The sequence below is a fragment of the Micropterus dolomieu genome, linkage group LG17, assembly GCF_021292245.1.
Source record: "Micropterus dolomieu isolate WLL.071019.BEF.003 ecotype Adirondacks linkage group LG17, ASM2129224v1, whole genome shotgun sequence".
Taxonomy (NCBI): domain Eukaryota; kingdom Metazoa; phylum Chordata; class Actinopteri; order Centrarchiformes; family Centrarchidae; genus Micropterus; species Micropterus dolomieu.
This window is the reverse complement of record NC_060166.1, coordinates 34,635,099-34,651,106: the sequence shown is the minus strand read 5'-3', so window position 1 is coordinate 34,651,106 and position 16,008 is coordinate 34,635,099. Positions and strand designations below refer to the sequence as shown.

Sequence of the window (16,008 nt, the reverse complement as noted above, 5' to 3'; positions counted from 1 at the left end):
CTTAACCAGTCACTTGTCTAAGCTTGAAACAGCTGTCTACAGTGAGAGTAACAATATTAGCTTTGGCAATGTAAACGTCTGTTTCCCATGCCAGTAAAGGCTTGTTGAACACAAATGAATTGGGTAACTGTCAACATACTGTGTGCTGCCTCAAAACACAAGCGTTTAGTAGTATAAGTGACCTTTTTACATTACAGTAAGAGAGCTTTTTAATTTATTCACTTGGTGCTCACTTCAAAAGACTGTTTTAACAGTATGGCATTTAACTCAAAAAGGTTTTCAGTGTGTAGTTGAAGATCAGTAGAGGCTGTAAGCTGCACGGGACTTCAATAACAGTTGTCAGTGAAAGGTGTTTCTGAGAATGTTTAGTCACGTTTATCGTTAGAGAGTATCAACGTGTACAGTACCTTGTTGGACGTTATTACACAACACTAGTTAAAACTAGGGCATACAAGACTTTCATAGCAGATAAATATCTTCTGGGGAGCAACAGAAGCTGTGTAGTCATCGTGTCCCTACTCACATTTGGAGTACAGGACTGACAAATAAAAGCACTTAGTGGCTGAGAGGTACAAGTAAGATAAAGAAAACAACAGACAATGGAAAACTCCCTTCCATCAAGGAGTTTATGTGTGTCTTAGTGTGTGACATCAGAGAGGTCACTGAGAGGAAAGACGCCCAACTAGTGATCAGTAAACAACCAAAGTCACACACGAGTTGGACGTCACAGCGGAAGCCGCGGCCCTTCCACAGCAATATTTCCATCTTGATGTGTGTTTACTAGTTTCTTCTGATCACTAGCAAGGAGCGGTCTTTCCTTTCATTGACCTCTGTGATGGTGACACACGCTCTCAAAGCATACATAAGTTATAAGTAATATCACGATAGTCGGATTTGTTACTAAAGCCAGTAAAACCGGCAGGTTTGATCACATTTACGATCCTCCTCAACAGAAACAAGAGAGGAGGTGAGTGGAAATGAAGTGGACCCTGCTTGCTTCCTTTAACAATGAGCGGTTTAATATGAAAGGTCACGGGGAGACAGTGGTTGAAGTGAAAGGGTGACATAAAACTGACATAAAATAATATCTAATCACAGCACATTAACTTCAAAAACTTACCTCAACTTACCTTAACTACCTCACCTTTTCTACAGCAACACTTCAATTATCAATAAACCCACACACCTAACTCTGTATTAACTCCAAATATAATATATAATCCCCCCAAAATATATCAATTTTATCTCTGTGTTTGATACTTGACATGTTTACCCTAGCTTAGTTAAGAGACCGGTTGAATGTGTGATGTAACTATTTAACGTGTGGAAATAAAACAGACACTGTGGTTCAATGAGCAGTTAGCAGTTAGTTTGGAGCTATTAGCTCTGAGCTACGGTCCCCACAGTGACATTGCTAAACTTTGCACAGTTTTGTATTGCTTAATAAAAACTCTGGTGTATTAGGGACTAGCTTGCTATCTAACAAGGCAAGTATAGCCCATTTGCACATTTCACACACAAAGACAATTCAGTCATTATTTACATAATTAAATAACAAAAAGGAAATACAATATAAACCATTGACACACATTGAAAGGATAGAAACCATTAAAAAAGATAAAAGCAAAGATAAAGTCAAAGATAAGTTATAGGTAAAGATGTAAGTGCAAGGCGTTAAAAGTCATATATGTACGTTTGTTCCAGCTCTGTTGTATACATTGACTAAATACTGCTTCTAAATGCTAGACAAGCAGCAGTGCTCTTTGACACGAGTGCAGGGACCTCTGAATTTGGGCGATGTGTTTACTATGGTTCAATTCAATTCAATTCAGTTTTATTTATGTAACACCAATTCACAGCAAAAGTTATCTCATTGCACTTTTCATATAGACCAGGTCTAGACCGTAGTCTTTGTGATATTGAGCGAGTAGTCGGTTGAAACGAGTATCCGGTACAAATAATGTACTTTTAACAACGTACAAGTGTAAAGTTAAGTACAACGTACGATGTGTTAAAAAAAAACTAGAAATATAGGAATCTTTTTAAAAAAAAAAGATCTCTTACTATTATTATCAAAAAAATTGCTCTGAAGCTTAATGAGGCTGTTCTTTAAATACTTTTATAATAAATATAGCAACTTTTGATCAAGGCTTAAATTACTAACTTCAGGTCAGTCCCGCCTGCGTCCAGGTTCAGTCTCAGCCATTCTGAGTACGTATACAAATACAGATACAGATGGTGGTGTTCTTGCTCATCCCTAGTGTTTACTTTTCTTTGTCTTTGTTGGACTGTTTGTTAGCAGCTGTGGCTTGAATGAGCTGAAGCTTCCTGAGGGATCCCTCAGAAAAGAGTATCAAGGGACTTGCAATGTTTTTAAGGGAGATTACACAAAGATTTCTGAGCACTGAGTCTCACTGTTTCTTCTTTTGTACCAAGGACAATTCAGTTTTGTCTGTATTTAACTAAAGGAAGTAAAGGCACATCAAATATTTGACTAGTTCATAGATTTCAGCTCAGCTAAACACACCAGGGGCCTTTGTAGGAATTGACGTGAATCTTAAATTGATAATGTAATTTTCATTTGACTGTGGGTCATTTACCAAATAAGCAAAATTCCCTAAACATTTGATTATTCCTTTAAGTCATTTGATCTCACAAAGTACTAATGCACTTTCTCTCACATGAACACACACACAAATGCCAGGGGCTGGAATTTGTTTGATGTTCTCCGCATTATAAATGATCTCTCTTCCTCTTTTTTGAGTTAATAATAAATCAAGGCAATCCAAAATTCAAGTAAATTTCATTGTAAAACACACACACACACACACACACACACAGTTTCAGCAGAAACATGGGGCACAGTTAACTCGACTCTGCATGCAGCTTCTGTTTAGCCTGATGCTCATTTATCTCACTTCTTCATTTTGCGTCTGAGGTTGCACACACACCAGGTGCAGCCCACAGCCTCTGCGGGGCTACAGGTCTGAAACTAGACTTGCACCACGTTGAAAAGCAACCCAAAATGCAGCTTAGAAGCACAAGCCGCATCTGATAAGGAGAGTCAGGCTTTTACTGTAAGAGCAGGAAGATCCTGACATGATCAGACGCAGGGTTGCAGTCTGCTTAGTCAAATTTTAGTTAATTCCCAATCCAGAGCAAATAAAGCCCTGCTGCAAATAGCTGTTATATTTAATACAGGTAATATCTCTGCATCTGTGTGTACAGCTGTGAAGGAAACGTCAATCATCAAACATGAATAAAAAACATACATATTTAAAATGTATAGATGGGAAGGTGAGTCAACAACTAGTGAGCAAAACAAGGTCTAAAAGAGTCATAAAAGGTACAACTGACAACACTTCAGACGTCAGAAAAGTGACATATTTGATCACTTGCCTGTGATCAAACATGACTAGAAACACAAAGAGGAAGTGAACTCTTAATGTAAAACCCGGCACAACAGATCGTATCTTTCTAACCACTACGCTTCATATATTAATTGGCTTAATTTAGTACCACAGGGTTGGAGTGCAGTGCTCCAAAGTCAGATTATACAATTCACATTCATTAGATGTGTTTATCTTAGAGAAGATGCTACGGTGAGTAATTTGGAGGACACATGGCTCCTGTGGGTCATGCACTCCCTGATTCACATGCAGGGGCTCCAACAGAGGTGAGAAAATAAATCTAGTACAGTGAGAGGTAAGATAATAAAACACACATAAAATTACTTTACAGTAATTAAGGTAAAAAGAAAACTTATAGCAATTGGTGGAATAGTAACTGAAGAATAGGACAATAAATGATGAATACATGATAATAAAGTTTGTCCATTTATCCATCAAAAAGTTCTCAGAAGTCAGTTTTTTAAAAGATAACAGAAGCCTTTTGTGTTTGACAACAATGCATTTCTGAAACTAGCCAAGTGGTGCTGAATGAAACCTAAAATCACATGATCGCAGTGATGCGTTTAATGTATTATTAGAACAGGATACCAGACCCAAAGATGGTGCCTATTTAGTCCAGTAAGAATTACTCGCCTTGCGCAAATGCCGGTGCAGGTTTACTTCTGGGGTATGCAGCACACTGACTATGCACAGTCGTGTTTCTCCTGCTGGCCCTGCCCGCGAGTCCCCGCTTGACCCTTAGACTTCTCATTGTGATGTTTTCTTAGCTCGAGGAAAAACCTCCTTGGATCAAAAAGTCATAACAGAGTCACAGGTGACCTTGTTTGTTTGAGGCGTCCTGTCAACAGTTTTACCGACATCTCTTTTATGATTAAAGATTTTTCTGAGGGTGGTGCAGTGGTTAGCACTGTCGCACCTCACAGCAAGAAGGTTGTGGGTTCAAATCCCGGCTGCCCTGGCCTTTCTGTGTGGAGTTTGCATGTTCTCAGTCTGTGTGGGTTCTCTCCAGGTGCTCCGGCTTCCTCCCACCATCCAAAGACATGCAGCGTAGGTTAATTGGTGTCTCTAAAATTGTCCTTAGGTGTGGTTGTGTGGCCCTGGGATGGTCTGGCGGCCTGTCCAGGGTGTACCCCGCCTTTTGCCCCGATGTCAGCTAGGATTGGCTCCAGCCCCCCCGCGACCCTGTACGCAGGATAAGCAGTTGACGATGGATGGATGGAAGATTTGTCTGATTCCTTTCCTCGCTAAGACCAAAACATTGGATCACATCACTCTAATTCTGAGGTCTTTACACTGGCTTCCTGTCTGTCAAAGAATTTGACATTTTTGACCTTCTGCTACGTGATGAACCATCCAGACTTCTCAGGTCGTCTGGGCCAGGTCTGCTTTCTGTCCCCAGAACGAAACATTGAGAGTCAGCGTTCTGTTTTTATGCACCATATATCCAGGATGAGGTATGAGGTTGACATCTGTGGTTTTGAGTGAAATGCCACAACAACTATTATATGGATTGCTATGCAATTTGGTTCAGAGATTCACATTCCCCTCAAAATAAACTGTGATAACTACTGTAATTATTTAGTTTGCACTATTAAAGGCTGCAAATTCATCAGTGTGCTCCAGCCCCCTGTTTTCCTCTTACAAGTTGCTGAGCTGAGAAGCACCTGATTTGTCCAATATTTTGGTTTATTACCTGTAAAACTAATGACATTCCCATCAGCCTCAGCTGTGTGTTTAGTACTAATTACCATACATTAGCATACCAACACGCTAAACAAAGATGAAGAACTTGGTAAACATTATCATGCTAGTGTTAGCATCATCTCAAAGTACTGCTATGTCTCATTACAACTGCAGTGAGTAGATTACACAGGTGTTACATGTTATCAGTGTACATATTTGAATTAAAAGCATAGCTGAAGACTTAAATTAGAGATCGACTAACTGTGTGAGTTGGTTAAGAGAGAGTTCAGAGATACAGTAGTTTTGGGGAAGTTTACTGTCTTTCCCACTTTCCCGGAGTCAGAAACCAATAAATGCCTTAGGACAGGCCTTTTTTATGTATTTGGTGTGGTCTGTTAGCAGTAGTAGTCAGTTATTGTTTTTGTCTATGGGATCAAATAACACAGACAGGATCCCCATGTATCCAGGAATTGAGTGAAACTAAGCAAGTAAACTAATGAGGGGTGTGAAGCGGCGCCTTTTTCCAAGCTTTGCTTGAGGTGAGGCCCTCAGTCTCCGACTTTGTAAATCCTTGATTTAGAGCATTTCTTTATATACACATGAGAATATGTCATCTTTCGGAAGAAGAAAATACGTCCTTATTTCAAAGCACAAGGAAGTTGTTCTCTTTGTAAGTGTATTCCAGTGTACTCACTTCAACTTGACTTGACACAGAAAACAATCTTTTGATGTGTGCCTGTTGGTTACTGCACACATCCACCTTTTGCTGTGTGTTGCTGTCCAACATGTAAAACCAGCCACATTTTTGTGATGCCTCAGTAGGCAAAAATATTGTTTGGGTGCATGCCAATACATCTGTTACATGTAGCCATATACTACTTCATTTGTCTTTGAATTGCTTCTGTTTCTCTTTTTTCTCTCTTGTCATTTACAATTTCATTATTGCTTTTTAATTTCATAACTTTTTGTAGAACGTTTTACTATTTTTGAAACTCTGTGTTGCTGATTTGTATGACACAAAAGTGATTCATTAACATTTAATTCATGAAAGTTTTGTTGATCTAGACACTTTATATAGTAGCTCTTTTCTGAGGTAAACAGCTTCTCGCACACAGAACATGATGCAGTTCACATCACATTATTTTACCAAATAAACCATGAGTAGTGATAGCCACCATAGCATGAATTCACAGACACACATAGAAAAAAATAAAATAAAATGCTGCCAGTTGTACTACACCAATCTGACTCATCCAGCACAGCCGCCACATCCTTCACTGTGACTATCTTGATGTCGGTGTTCACGCCTTTTATTAATCCTTCTGAAGGTACTGTGAGTTTGTTTTGATTCCCCTGACCTTCCCGCCTTCTACGAGTGACACCAAAAACTGCCTCCTGCTGCTGCACCATTATAAACAGACTGTCTGATCTCTAACGTGGTCATCACACACACACACACAGACACACACACAGACACACACATCCACACACACACACACACACACACACACACATCTATAAGGCCTACTTTCTCACTGCTGCTGATGGTGCAAAAGTGCTGCATTTGCAGGGCTGACCTCCGCTAAAGTGTGAGTGTATACATGTAGCCAAAAACATGAACTTGGGAGCACATGTGTGTGTGTGTGTGTGTGTGTGTGTGTGTGTGTGTGTGTGTGTGTGTGTGTGTGCGATCAAATCTTTATGTGGGTGTATGTGTGTCCATATGTGAAGAAAGCACAACTATGCAAATCTCTCTCTCTTTGTAAAACAGAACAGCCGGTTCTACTGACCTGTTTAGAGGAAGTGTGCTCAGTCTGCAGCTAACCTACTTTGCATCAGTTACATTTACCGTTTACTGTGTTTCATTGTTGAACAGTTTAGTCACAGTAGAGATTAACTCTGTAAAGCCTCATATTTTCCAAAGTTATATAAATATAAAATACACACAGGTGTAATACAAATTGCCACTCCAAGGTAAATTACAAGCCCAGAGGTGCTATAAAAAACTTTTTTCATGCTATTCTTTACACATCTGGTGAGATCATGGCGAGAGAGTGGAGAATAAAGGCAAGAATAACTGACCTACCGCTATTGTGGGTTGAGGTTACTTCCAGAGAATGCTCTTATTTGCAACATGTCTCTGATACAAGACATTTTAAAACTTATTACAAATCAATACCAGCTATAGTTATTGAAATCACATGGTTTCAGCAGATTCATATACAGCAATAACCCGCAGGCTAATCCTCGCAGAACACTAAAGTAACGAATACATCAAATTTACCTGAATTATCATAAAGAAATGCCAACCAGTCTACGAGACAGACACCTGAACAAGGACACTATCCAAACAATGAGACTGAAAGCCTATAACAATGTTAACATTTAAAATGAGTATTGTTAGTACGTTAGCATTATATAAGGCTGACTGGAATACAGACATTGTTTTTTATAAGAAGTGTTGTGCTAGTTAATATTTTTACTGGTTGGTGGTATTAAATGTCAGTACCAGGAAGGTTTCATGTTAAATTTTACCAGTATTAAACCACTTTTACACTGTAAATCTTAAAACTGCGTTACTAACGTATGTAATAATACAAATAAAAAAAAACTAAAACTAAAATCTTACTTCATTACCAGCTTGCAAAAAGACGCATAGGGTACCAGATAATGGAAATGGTTGTCACATGCAGAAAGCTTGCTCACACTCGCCCTCCTGCCCGCCCTTATTTATCTACTTAAATCCCAGTTATTGTATAGATTTTACTGGAGAGGTTCTCCAGCTTGATCCTTGCCTTTATTAAGGCATCTGTGACTCAAGTAAAATTAATTAATTGATGATAGCCTACACGCTGCAACATTATCCTACTTTGATTATATTACAAGAGTAGAAACATTCATAGCTCACTTACGGGTTTCAATTACAAGTTTTTTGGGGGTTTACATTTTTGGAGGTTGTTGTCCTGCAGCTGATTGCGTGCCAGATGTTGGTCAAATGTGACAACGGAGGTTACTGACATGGCCTGCCGTGGGGACAATTTTCCGAAGATTTTTTTTTTTTAAGTTGCTTTTTTGTTGGCCCAAAAACGCATCGTGATTGAGGAATATCAAAAATTCACAAAAAATTCACAAGAAGACATTTTTCCATTCTGTAGTATTACTTAAACGCAGTGTCACCAGGTACTATTTACACCGACAAACATCACACACTGCCTACGAAAACACAGAGCAATAGTGAGATGTGACAGGGCCATTGTCTGTATCTTCGCATCTTGGTCGTCATCATCATGCTACACTGCAGAGGCACATTGTTTGTACCAGGCCGACGGCGCACCAAAAACTGACCATTACCTTCACAGTGTGGTTTTGGTACTATATAATTGGATAACAGCTGACATCGCACCACAAAAAGATCATATGTTAGCCGTGTCTCTCTAAGACCTCCAATACATTTGACAGAGGGTGTGTTAAATTACTGTTGGTTAGTTTAGGGTACAAATAGGTAGTGACACAGTGCAACATAGAGTCCTTACTGGACTCTATGTTGCACTGTGTCACTACCTATTTGTTTCTAATACAACATCCACTCCTAACTCACAGTTAAGATATGTATGTTTCTGTATAGGCAAATAAAAAAAGAGAAAAGATATTAAGAAAAAGTTGACGCTGGCTTGAAGTATGAGCTGAGAAGTTGGTCCATCCATCCACCCTGACCTCCACAGTCTGTCACAGTAAACCGCTAGTATTGGCTCTAAGTGTTGCCAGTTAACTCAAACCCTTACAGTAAATGAGTTAGTCAGGGGGAAGATTGATAAACTGAAAGGGTCAAATGAACCTTTCATTCTCAAATGAGTGCTGGAAGGTTGGTTCTGGACTAAAGTACTAATGCTCAGGTTTAAATTCCCATAAATGATGGTGATGATTTTAACTCAGATGTGAGCTATGACTGTGACAACTTCTTTACTTTTCCATTCATGTTTGTTTCCGGTGTGACTGGTTTTGTGTAAAGTACCTGAGAATCCTGAGAATCCTGTTTACCTACACAACCGACCCTCTGCACTTCAACTAATAATGTACCAGATGTGTTGTGGAGACTTCTCCACTGTTGCCTGGAGTTGCTTGATAAGTCGACAGAGTGGCATGAAATGTCTAACAGCATTGCTATTTTTATGCATATTTATAGAAATAAGATATATTGTATAAACCTCAGACCTTACTGATGTTGCCAGGAAACCAGTTCTTGTTCAACATCCAGACTTACAAACACAGCAGCTCAAATTCCGGCTTTTCACTCGTGTTAAAGGGTAACTTCAGTATTTTTCAACTTTGAAATTGGTCCAGTATTGAGCGAGCGCGCACATCACAAACAGTCACTTCCAGAGTCCATTGATAAAAACAGTAATGTTTCTTACTCTTAACAAAAAACCAGCTCTATCTCTGCAGGGATCCTTTCTTTAATGTTGCCAGACACTTAAAATAACAATCTTAGCCTGTAAGCGGCAAAACCAAGAACTTTAGTGGACGTACTACAAGGATAATGTTGCAGCCCTGTTTTGCTGCTGCTGACTGCAACATGCTTACTCAATACTGGACCAAACATTAAAAAAAATGTCCCAATGAGTCACATAGACACAAAAACATATGGGTCCAGCTTGAAAAATACAGAAGTTAGCCTTTAACTTGACTCACCATCTTTTCAAACTTTAATCATACTTTGCATGTTACAATAAAGTCTATTTTTCCCAGCTGAACATGAAAGGAGAACCATTAACTCCAATACAACTAAAACCATGTGGAAAGGATGTGAGAATGTGTGAAAGGGCCCGGTCAGAGTCAAGGTCACATCTGAATAAAACAGACTGCATTTGACCCCTGACTGAAGCTGAACCATCTTACAGAAGGTCTGTCCTTCCAAATTTGATGTCCTGAAATAGTTTTTACACAACTGAAAATATGAAATCAACCCTTGAAGAAAAGTAGTTTCATTACAATCCAGAGTTCACGTCAACTTCTCTTTCACTTGGGAGTAAAATTCTCAAAAAAGCTATCAGCTATTGACAAGAACACTTTCACTTCTTAAAACCACTTCCTCCAGCAGGGCTGGAGCCTCCACCGAAGTTGTGATTGCAATCAACCAATGAAACTAAAATCAGTCACACCTATGTTACCTTTCAGTATAATCAAGAAATTCCCAGTGAGCACAACACCATATATTCATCCCAGAGAAACCGAATGATCTAATCATACAGTGTTCATTACACTGTGGAGGGAAACAGATAACTGAGCGGTAGGCAGAAGTGAGACATGCATGACTTGAGATGCCGAAGATCCCCTTCATACTGATGAATTTACTCTGTATTTGATCTTAAAATAAAACACTCTAGTTTCAAGAAGCCCTTCTCTTTCAAAGATGCAAAGATTTGTCACAAACCACTTTCTGATATGAGGTGAAACTCTGTTCAGAGATCAGTGACGTTCAGCAGCAGTACAAGAGTTTAAAAGCAGCTGAAGGCTCTCACCTTGTAAACTTCTCCGTAGGTTCCTCCTCCGACTCTCAGCAGGATCTCAAAATCATCCTGAGGGTTCCTGGTGGAGATATCCAGAGCCGCCCTGTGTTGGAAATCCATGTCGATATTTATGTTGCTAATATTCTTCCTCAGGCATGTCACACACTCTCTCTCTCTCTCTCTCACACACACACACACATTCACACACTCTGCGGCTACATCTACGTCTACAGGCAACAAAACTGTCAGAAACAGTGAGCGGCTGAGAGAAGTTGCTCGGCGTCTCTTTGTTTCACCGTCTTGATGTGTGGTGTTCAGCTACTCTCTCACACACACACACCTTCCTGTTTCTCAGTCTGCTATCGATACTCCCAACCTCCGTCCCTCCCTCTATCTCTCACACCTTCCTCTCCCCTCTCTCAAGCATTTTTTTCTCAGCTCATTTGCATAATCCAATTCTGCTTCATGTTGGGTGTGTGTGCATGTGACAGAGAAGTTACAGCTTTTTGAGAGTTTTCTTTTATATTAATGTGTTACAGATTTGTGTGTTTGATTTTTTCTTTGTTAGTGTGTGTGTGTTCTGGTGAGGATCAACGTATAAAAACAATTTAAAGATCAAGATGACGAAATCCTGCCAGTTTTCACAAGAGCTTATAGGGGTAGAGCTAAAGGTTAAGATCATCACGATGGCAATACAAAGATCAATACAAAGATCAATACAAAGATCAATACAAAGTGTGTGTGTGTGTGTGTGTGCGTATACTTTGGGAACATATGGGTCTCTACATATGTGTGACTTGTAACTGATTAATGGCAGTTGTGCTGTTTGGGGTTTTCAGCGTAAGTTTCAGTCTCAGCCTTACGCCTACTGAAATGTGTGTGTGTGTGTGTGTGTGTGTGTGTGTGTTGCAGCTCTGCAAGAAGTCACTCGTGCTTGGAGCTCCCTGTCAGCTTCCTGTTCAGAAGCATTTCCCCGCAGATAAATAAGGGGCACCCGTTACATCCTGTTAACAAGTTAAAATCTCTTTGTCAACTGTATTTCTGGCCTGAAAACACATTATTCTTCTACTGGATGATTATTGGATAGTATGGACACAGTACAGCATCAGCAGAGCACACAGACAGAAGGACATTTAAAAAGAGATATATAAAGTCAGATATAGTGTAATTCAGGTTTGAGCCGCACTTTGGGTTAATCCTCGAACTGATAGTTCGTAGTTGCTGTCAGACCGTCCCGCAAGCAGTTCTGAAGAAGCATCCTGGCAGCTTTAAGCACAGCAGAGCTCTGAGTTAAAGGCTAACACCTGCATGCTAACATGCTCACAATGACAATGCTAACATGCTGATGCTAAGCAGATATCATGTTTACCAAGTTCATGTGTAGCATACACCTGTTAGGGTGCAATCTCCGATTACCTTATGAGGTAACCGCAGTCTTCAGCCTGGAGCAGGGGTCATCAGGTGGTACCCAAACATCACAGAGTGTTTTGAACCTTTACAACAGTGTCCAGATAGACAGCCGGCAGCGGTGGCCAAATCACTGCTCCTGGCTTCCAACTTCCCTTCTCTCGTCTACTCCATGTCCTGCAAGAGGCTCGCTCTGGCTCTTCCCGCATCTTACAGCTCGTCCAGGCCCACAGCTGTCAACAACCGCCATGTTGACCTGACTCTGCAGTCAGTCTCCACAGCTGAGGACAGAGGACAGCTGAGACGATGGTGAGGTCTATATTTTTGCAGGTATTTGGTCATAAACTGAAGTATTGGACACATTCAAACTAAGACCTGATGATCGCACTTGAGGAAAAGTCACCAAAAGGATCACCAAGGTCATTACAATTCATCCTGAGTGGTACATCAATGCGGGTACCAAATGTAATGGAAAACCATCCAAGAGTCATCAAGACATCTTATTTAAAACCCTAAACATTAACCTCATGGTGGTGCTAGACACAAAGTCAGGGTTTACTAAAGTCAGCGGGATTCATCCTCTGGGCACCATGATCAAAATTTAATGGCAAAGAGTCAAACAGTTGGTGGACCGGCCACAGACAGACTGACATGCTGCTAACATGACTAAAAATATGTCAAAGAAGAAAAAGTTTCAGGTCAAAGAGTCTCACATCAAGTCTGCAAACATATTGATCGTATTTTCTCAGCGGCTTCCTGTATTTTTTTTTTCTTTGCTTGGTTGTTTTACCTTTGCAGAAAGTTGCTGCTGCAGGATGTTCAAACTTTCGTGTCATCTTAAGTAGAGGCACAAAAGCAGATGCAAAGTCCTCGTACAGTACAGTACTACTACTCGCTGCGTAATGTACTATGATGAAGCCACCGATGTAACAGGAGTCAATAAAGCAGCTGAATGTGCGTTGTCCGTTAAAGGGTTAAGGAAAAGAACAAACTGACAAACAAACTTCTAGTGATACTATCTTCAGGCCTTGACATTTATCCTCCTCTTCCCTCTGCTCTGTCTGGAGGCTGCTTACAGTCTCGTTTCTGCTTTGTGGCGCACACACACCCACATGTGACAGACACAGAACCGGCCAGTTAACCACAAATAACTGCCTCAACCCCAGCACAGCTACGGGAGCAGGACTGATGACAAAATTATTGAAGACGGGCACAGACCACCGTGCACAGTTTGCATGTTCTATTTCACACAGGCTCCGCCCCCTACTGGACTCTATGGGTACTACCTCCTCCAATTACACTGTGCATGTAGCCGACCAATAGGACGTCACTACCGATACGTGCGGGCGTATAAATAGCAGTGTCCCTACTGCCTCAGCATCCTTTCTTCTTCAGCATGGGACAAACTGCTCACTAAATCTGGATGCCTTCTACCATCGGCGTCGCCAGGTCGCCACTTCTGAATTGTCCCTGGCAAAATTGTAATAAATACAATTAAATATAAATGTTGTCTGTCAGTGTAAAGTTACACAAACGGTTAACAGTCGCCGCAAAGTAGCGAGAGAATATCATGACACACCTGACCGCGACGCAGACACCTGTCCTCTGTGTCCTGCTGTGTCTCTCTCCCACTCGCTCAGAGACACTTTGCTCTGTTTGACTGTCTCTCTGCTCCAGGATGCTTCACTCTCTCTAAAGCAGATCTGTGATCTGCACTTTGTCAGAAGTGCTGAAGTGAACATTGGTGTGGAATTGTGGTGATATTTCTGTCTGACCACAAGTGTTTTCAGTTTCGGTTTTCTTCCTCTGATGAAGAGCAGTGCGCTCCTTTCGTCGAGTTGGTTACAAGTCAAATTATTTATTTATATTGGCCTAGGCCTACCTGTTTTTTAAAAAATGGGCCCATAAAGCATCAGGCCTATATTGACATTGGACTGGCCCAATCACATCTCTTATTAGCCCCCTCCCCCTCTGCTCGAGCTGTTTCTTGTGTTGTGGACCAAAATAATAATAATTCGCCAAATGCGCGAAAATAACCGATATGTAGATATAAACTAAAAAAAAATAATAATAACCTACTGATTACTGCATTACATTCTATTATATTTTTATATTCTGAATTGTCACCTGCCACCTAAAATTTGTCCTTCCCTTTATAAAAATAAAGACATTTCCAGCATAAAATGGTGCAGAAAATGTCTCGAGAATTCAGGAAATTAAGTTTTTAATGCTCAAAATCTTCTGACCCCCCTATTGAATATTTTGTCAATAAATAACTCTTCACTGAATTTACGTTAATTAAGCTAATTTATCATTGAGGTGAAAAGGTGCCATATGCACATTTACAAAGACTTTAGGCTACTTCAGGCATGCCTGCATGTATGTAGACTCTGCTGGGATTAAATTAAAAGAGAAAAGTTGATCTACAACATATCTGACAGCAGCCTTACTGCATTATATTACACTATATTCTTCTTATTTTGAATTGTCACCTGAGACATTTCCTCAATAAATTGGTGCAAAGAAATTCACCAGAATGCAGAAAATTAAGTGTTTAAAGCCCCCCTGCAGTGTATTTTGGTATTTGGTTTAGTTTAGACAGATTTAGTAGACAGATGACAGAAAACACGTCGCACTTTCACCTGCCACCTTCTTATATACAGTCTGCAACATGCATTTTACTGACGTCTTTACATACAGTTCAACAGAATAATAGACCCCCCACACCCCTGCGGTAAAGTAAGCACACCATAAAACGTAGTGGGAGTTATCGTGTGCAGGACCGTCGATTGTAGGATTGATAACAGCTGATAGGCGCACATTAGTTTCTGTCATGGGTAAGTAATAGCTACTCCTGCCAGACAGTAATGTGTACTAAACTTTACAGTGTAGTGATGTTAACACAGCACATTGCTAGTGAACACTCCAGCCACACCCCCATTCTCTGTTTGAGAAAGAACGTTAACCAAAAACGGCACTTAAAACTGGATGGAGGGGCTTCAAACCCCAAATTTTTCAGGGGGAAGACCATCAGTAGTAATTATGAAATTCATAATAAATGTAGGCTACATGTATAATTTACTGTTGCTTTATAGACCTACTTTGGGTAGGCGGCAGTGGGGGGTGGGGGGTTAAAACATCAAAGATTTCTGTGCCGGGCTAAGCCCCCAATGTTTCAAGAGCCTGGAAACGCCCCTGCCTTCTACCCTCCACTCCACTTTGGGTACAGGAAGGCGAGATTGCATCTGTTGTGTCCGGTGTGTGCTCTAACATCCTATGTAGAGCATACAGCCCCCATTCAACACACTGGTCAGCTGTTCATCTGTTTCAGTGCCTGGCTGGCTGGCTTTGTGAGTAAATCTCCCAATCCTGTACTCTGGCGGGAACAGACACCCTCAGCGGTGCGTGCACATTCCACTTAAAGTGTGGCAGTGTCTACGACCCTTTTCAGTGGGGTGTATGTCAAAGACATCGGCACTATGGCATCGTGGCCCTTACCGTGCCTGTTGTTGCATTCAAGTGCGACCCGCAATGAGAAGTCAGGGCAGTCCAGATGTTAATGGTCAGGCCAAGCACCTATTGGTCCAGCGACCTTCTCAGGGGTACATACTCAGCTACAGTGGGGGAAAAAAGTATTTGACCCCTTGCTGATTTTGCAGGTTTGCCCACTTACAAAGAATGCAACAATCTACAATTTTAATCATATGTACATTCTAACAGTGAAAGACAGAATCCCAAAGAAAATTCCAGAAAATCACATCATATGAATTTATAAAAATTGATAACCATCTGATGAGGAAAAACAAGTATATGACCCCCTACCAAACAGCAAGTATTCTGGCTCCTACAAGCCAGTTAGTCTTTCTTTAAGACACAGCCCCAATCCCAACCAATTATCTACATCAAATACACCTGCCTCACCTCGTTACCTGTATAAAAGACACCTGTCAACACCCAAACAACCAGCATCCAACATCACCACCATGGGCAAGACCAAAGAG

At 40.7% G+C, this 16,008-nt stretch overlaps 1 protein-coding gene across 3 annotated transcripts in view; it reads right to left on the bottom strand.

Annotated features, from left to right (window-relative positions):
• The window catches only part of LOC123985454 (mitogen-activated protein kinase kinase kinase kinase 5-like), a 44,076-nt gene that overhangs the window by 24,888 nt on the left and 3,180 nt on the right, over window positions 1-16,008 (bottom strand). For 2 of the 3 annotated variants that reach the window (XM_046072973.1, XM_046072974.1), the window contains exons 3-4: window positions 12,017-12,288; window positions 10,613-10,703 (exon numbers count right to left, since the gene is read on the bottom strand). Coding sequence is in view for 1 of the 3 variants with exons in the window: in XM_046072971.1 (XP_045928927.1) it covers window positions 10,613-10,720 (108 nt within the window). In the remaining 2 variants the exon portion in view is untranslated. Of the gene's footprint in view, window positions 1-10,612; window positions 10,909-12,016; window positions 12,289-16,008 lie in introns of those variants that run through there. The other variant, XM_046072971.1, reaches the window with a different exon arrangement.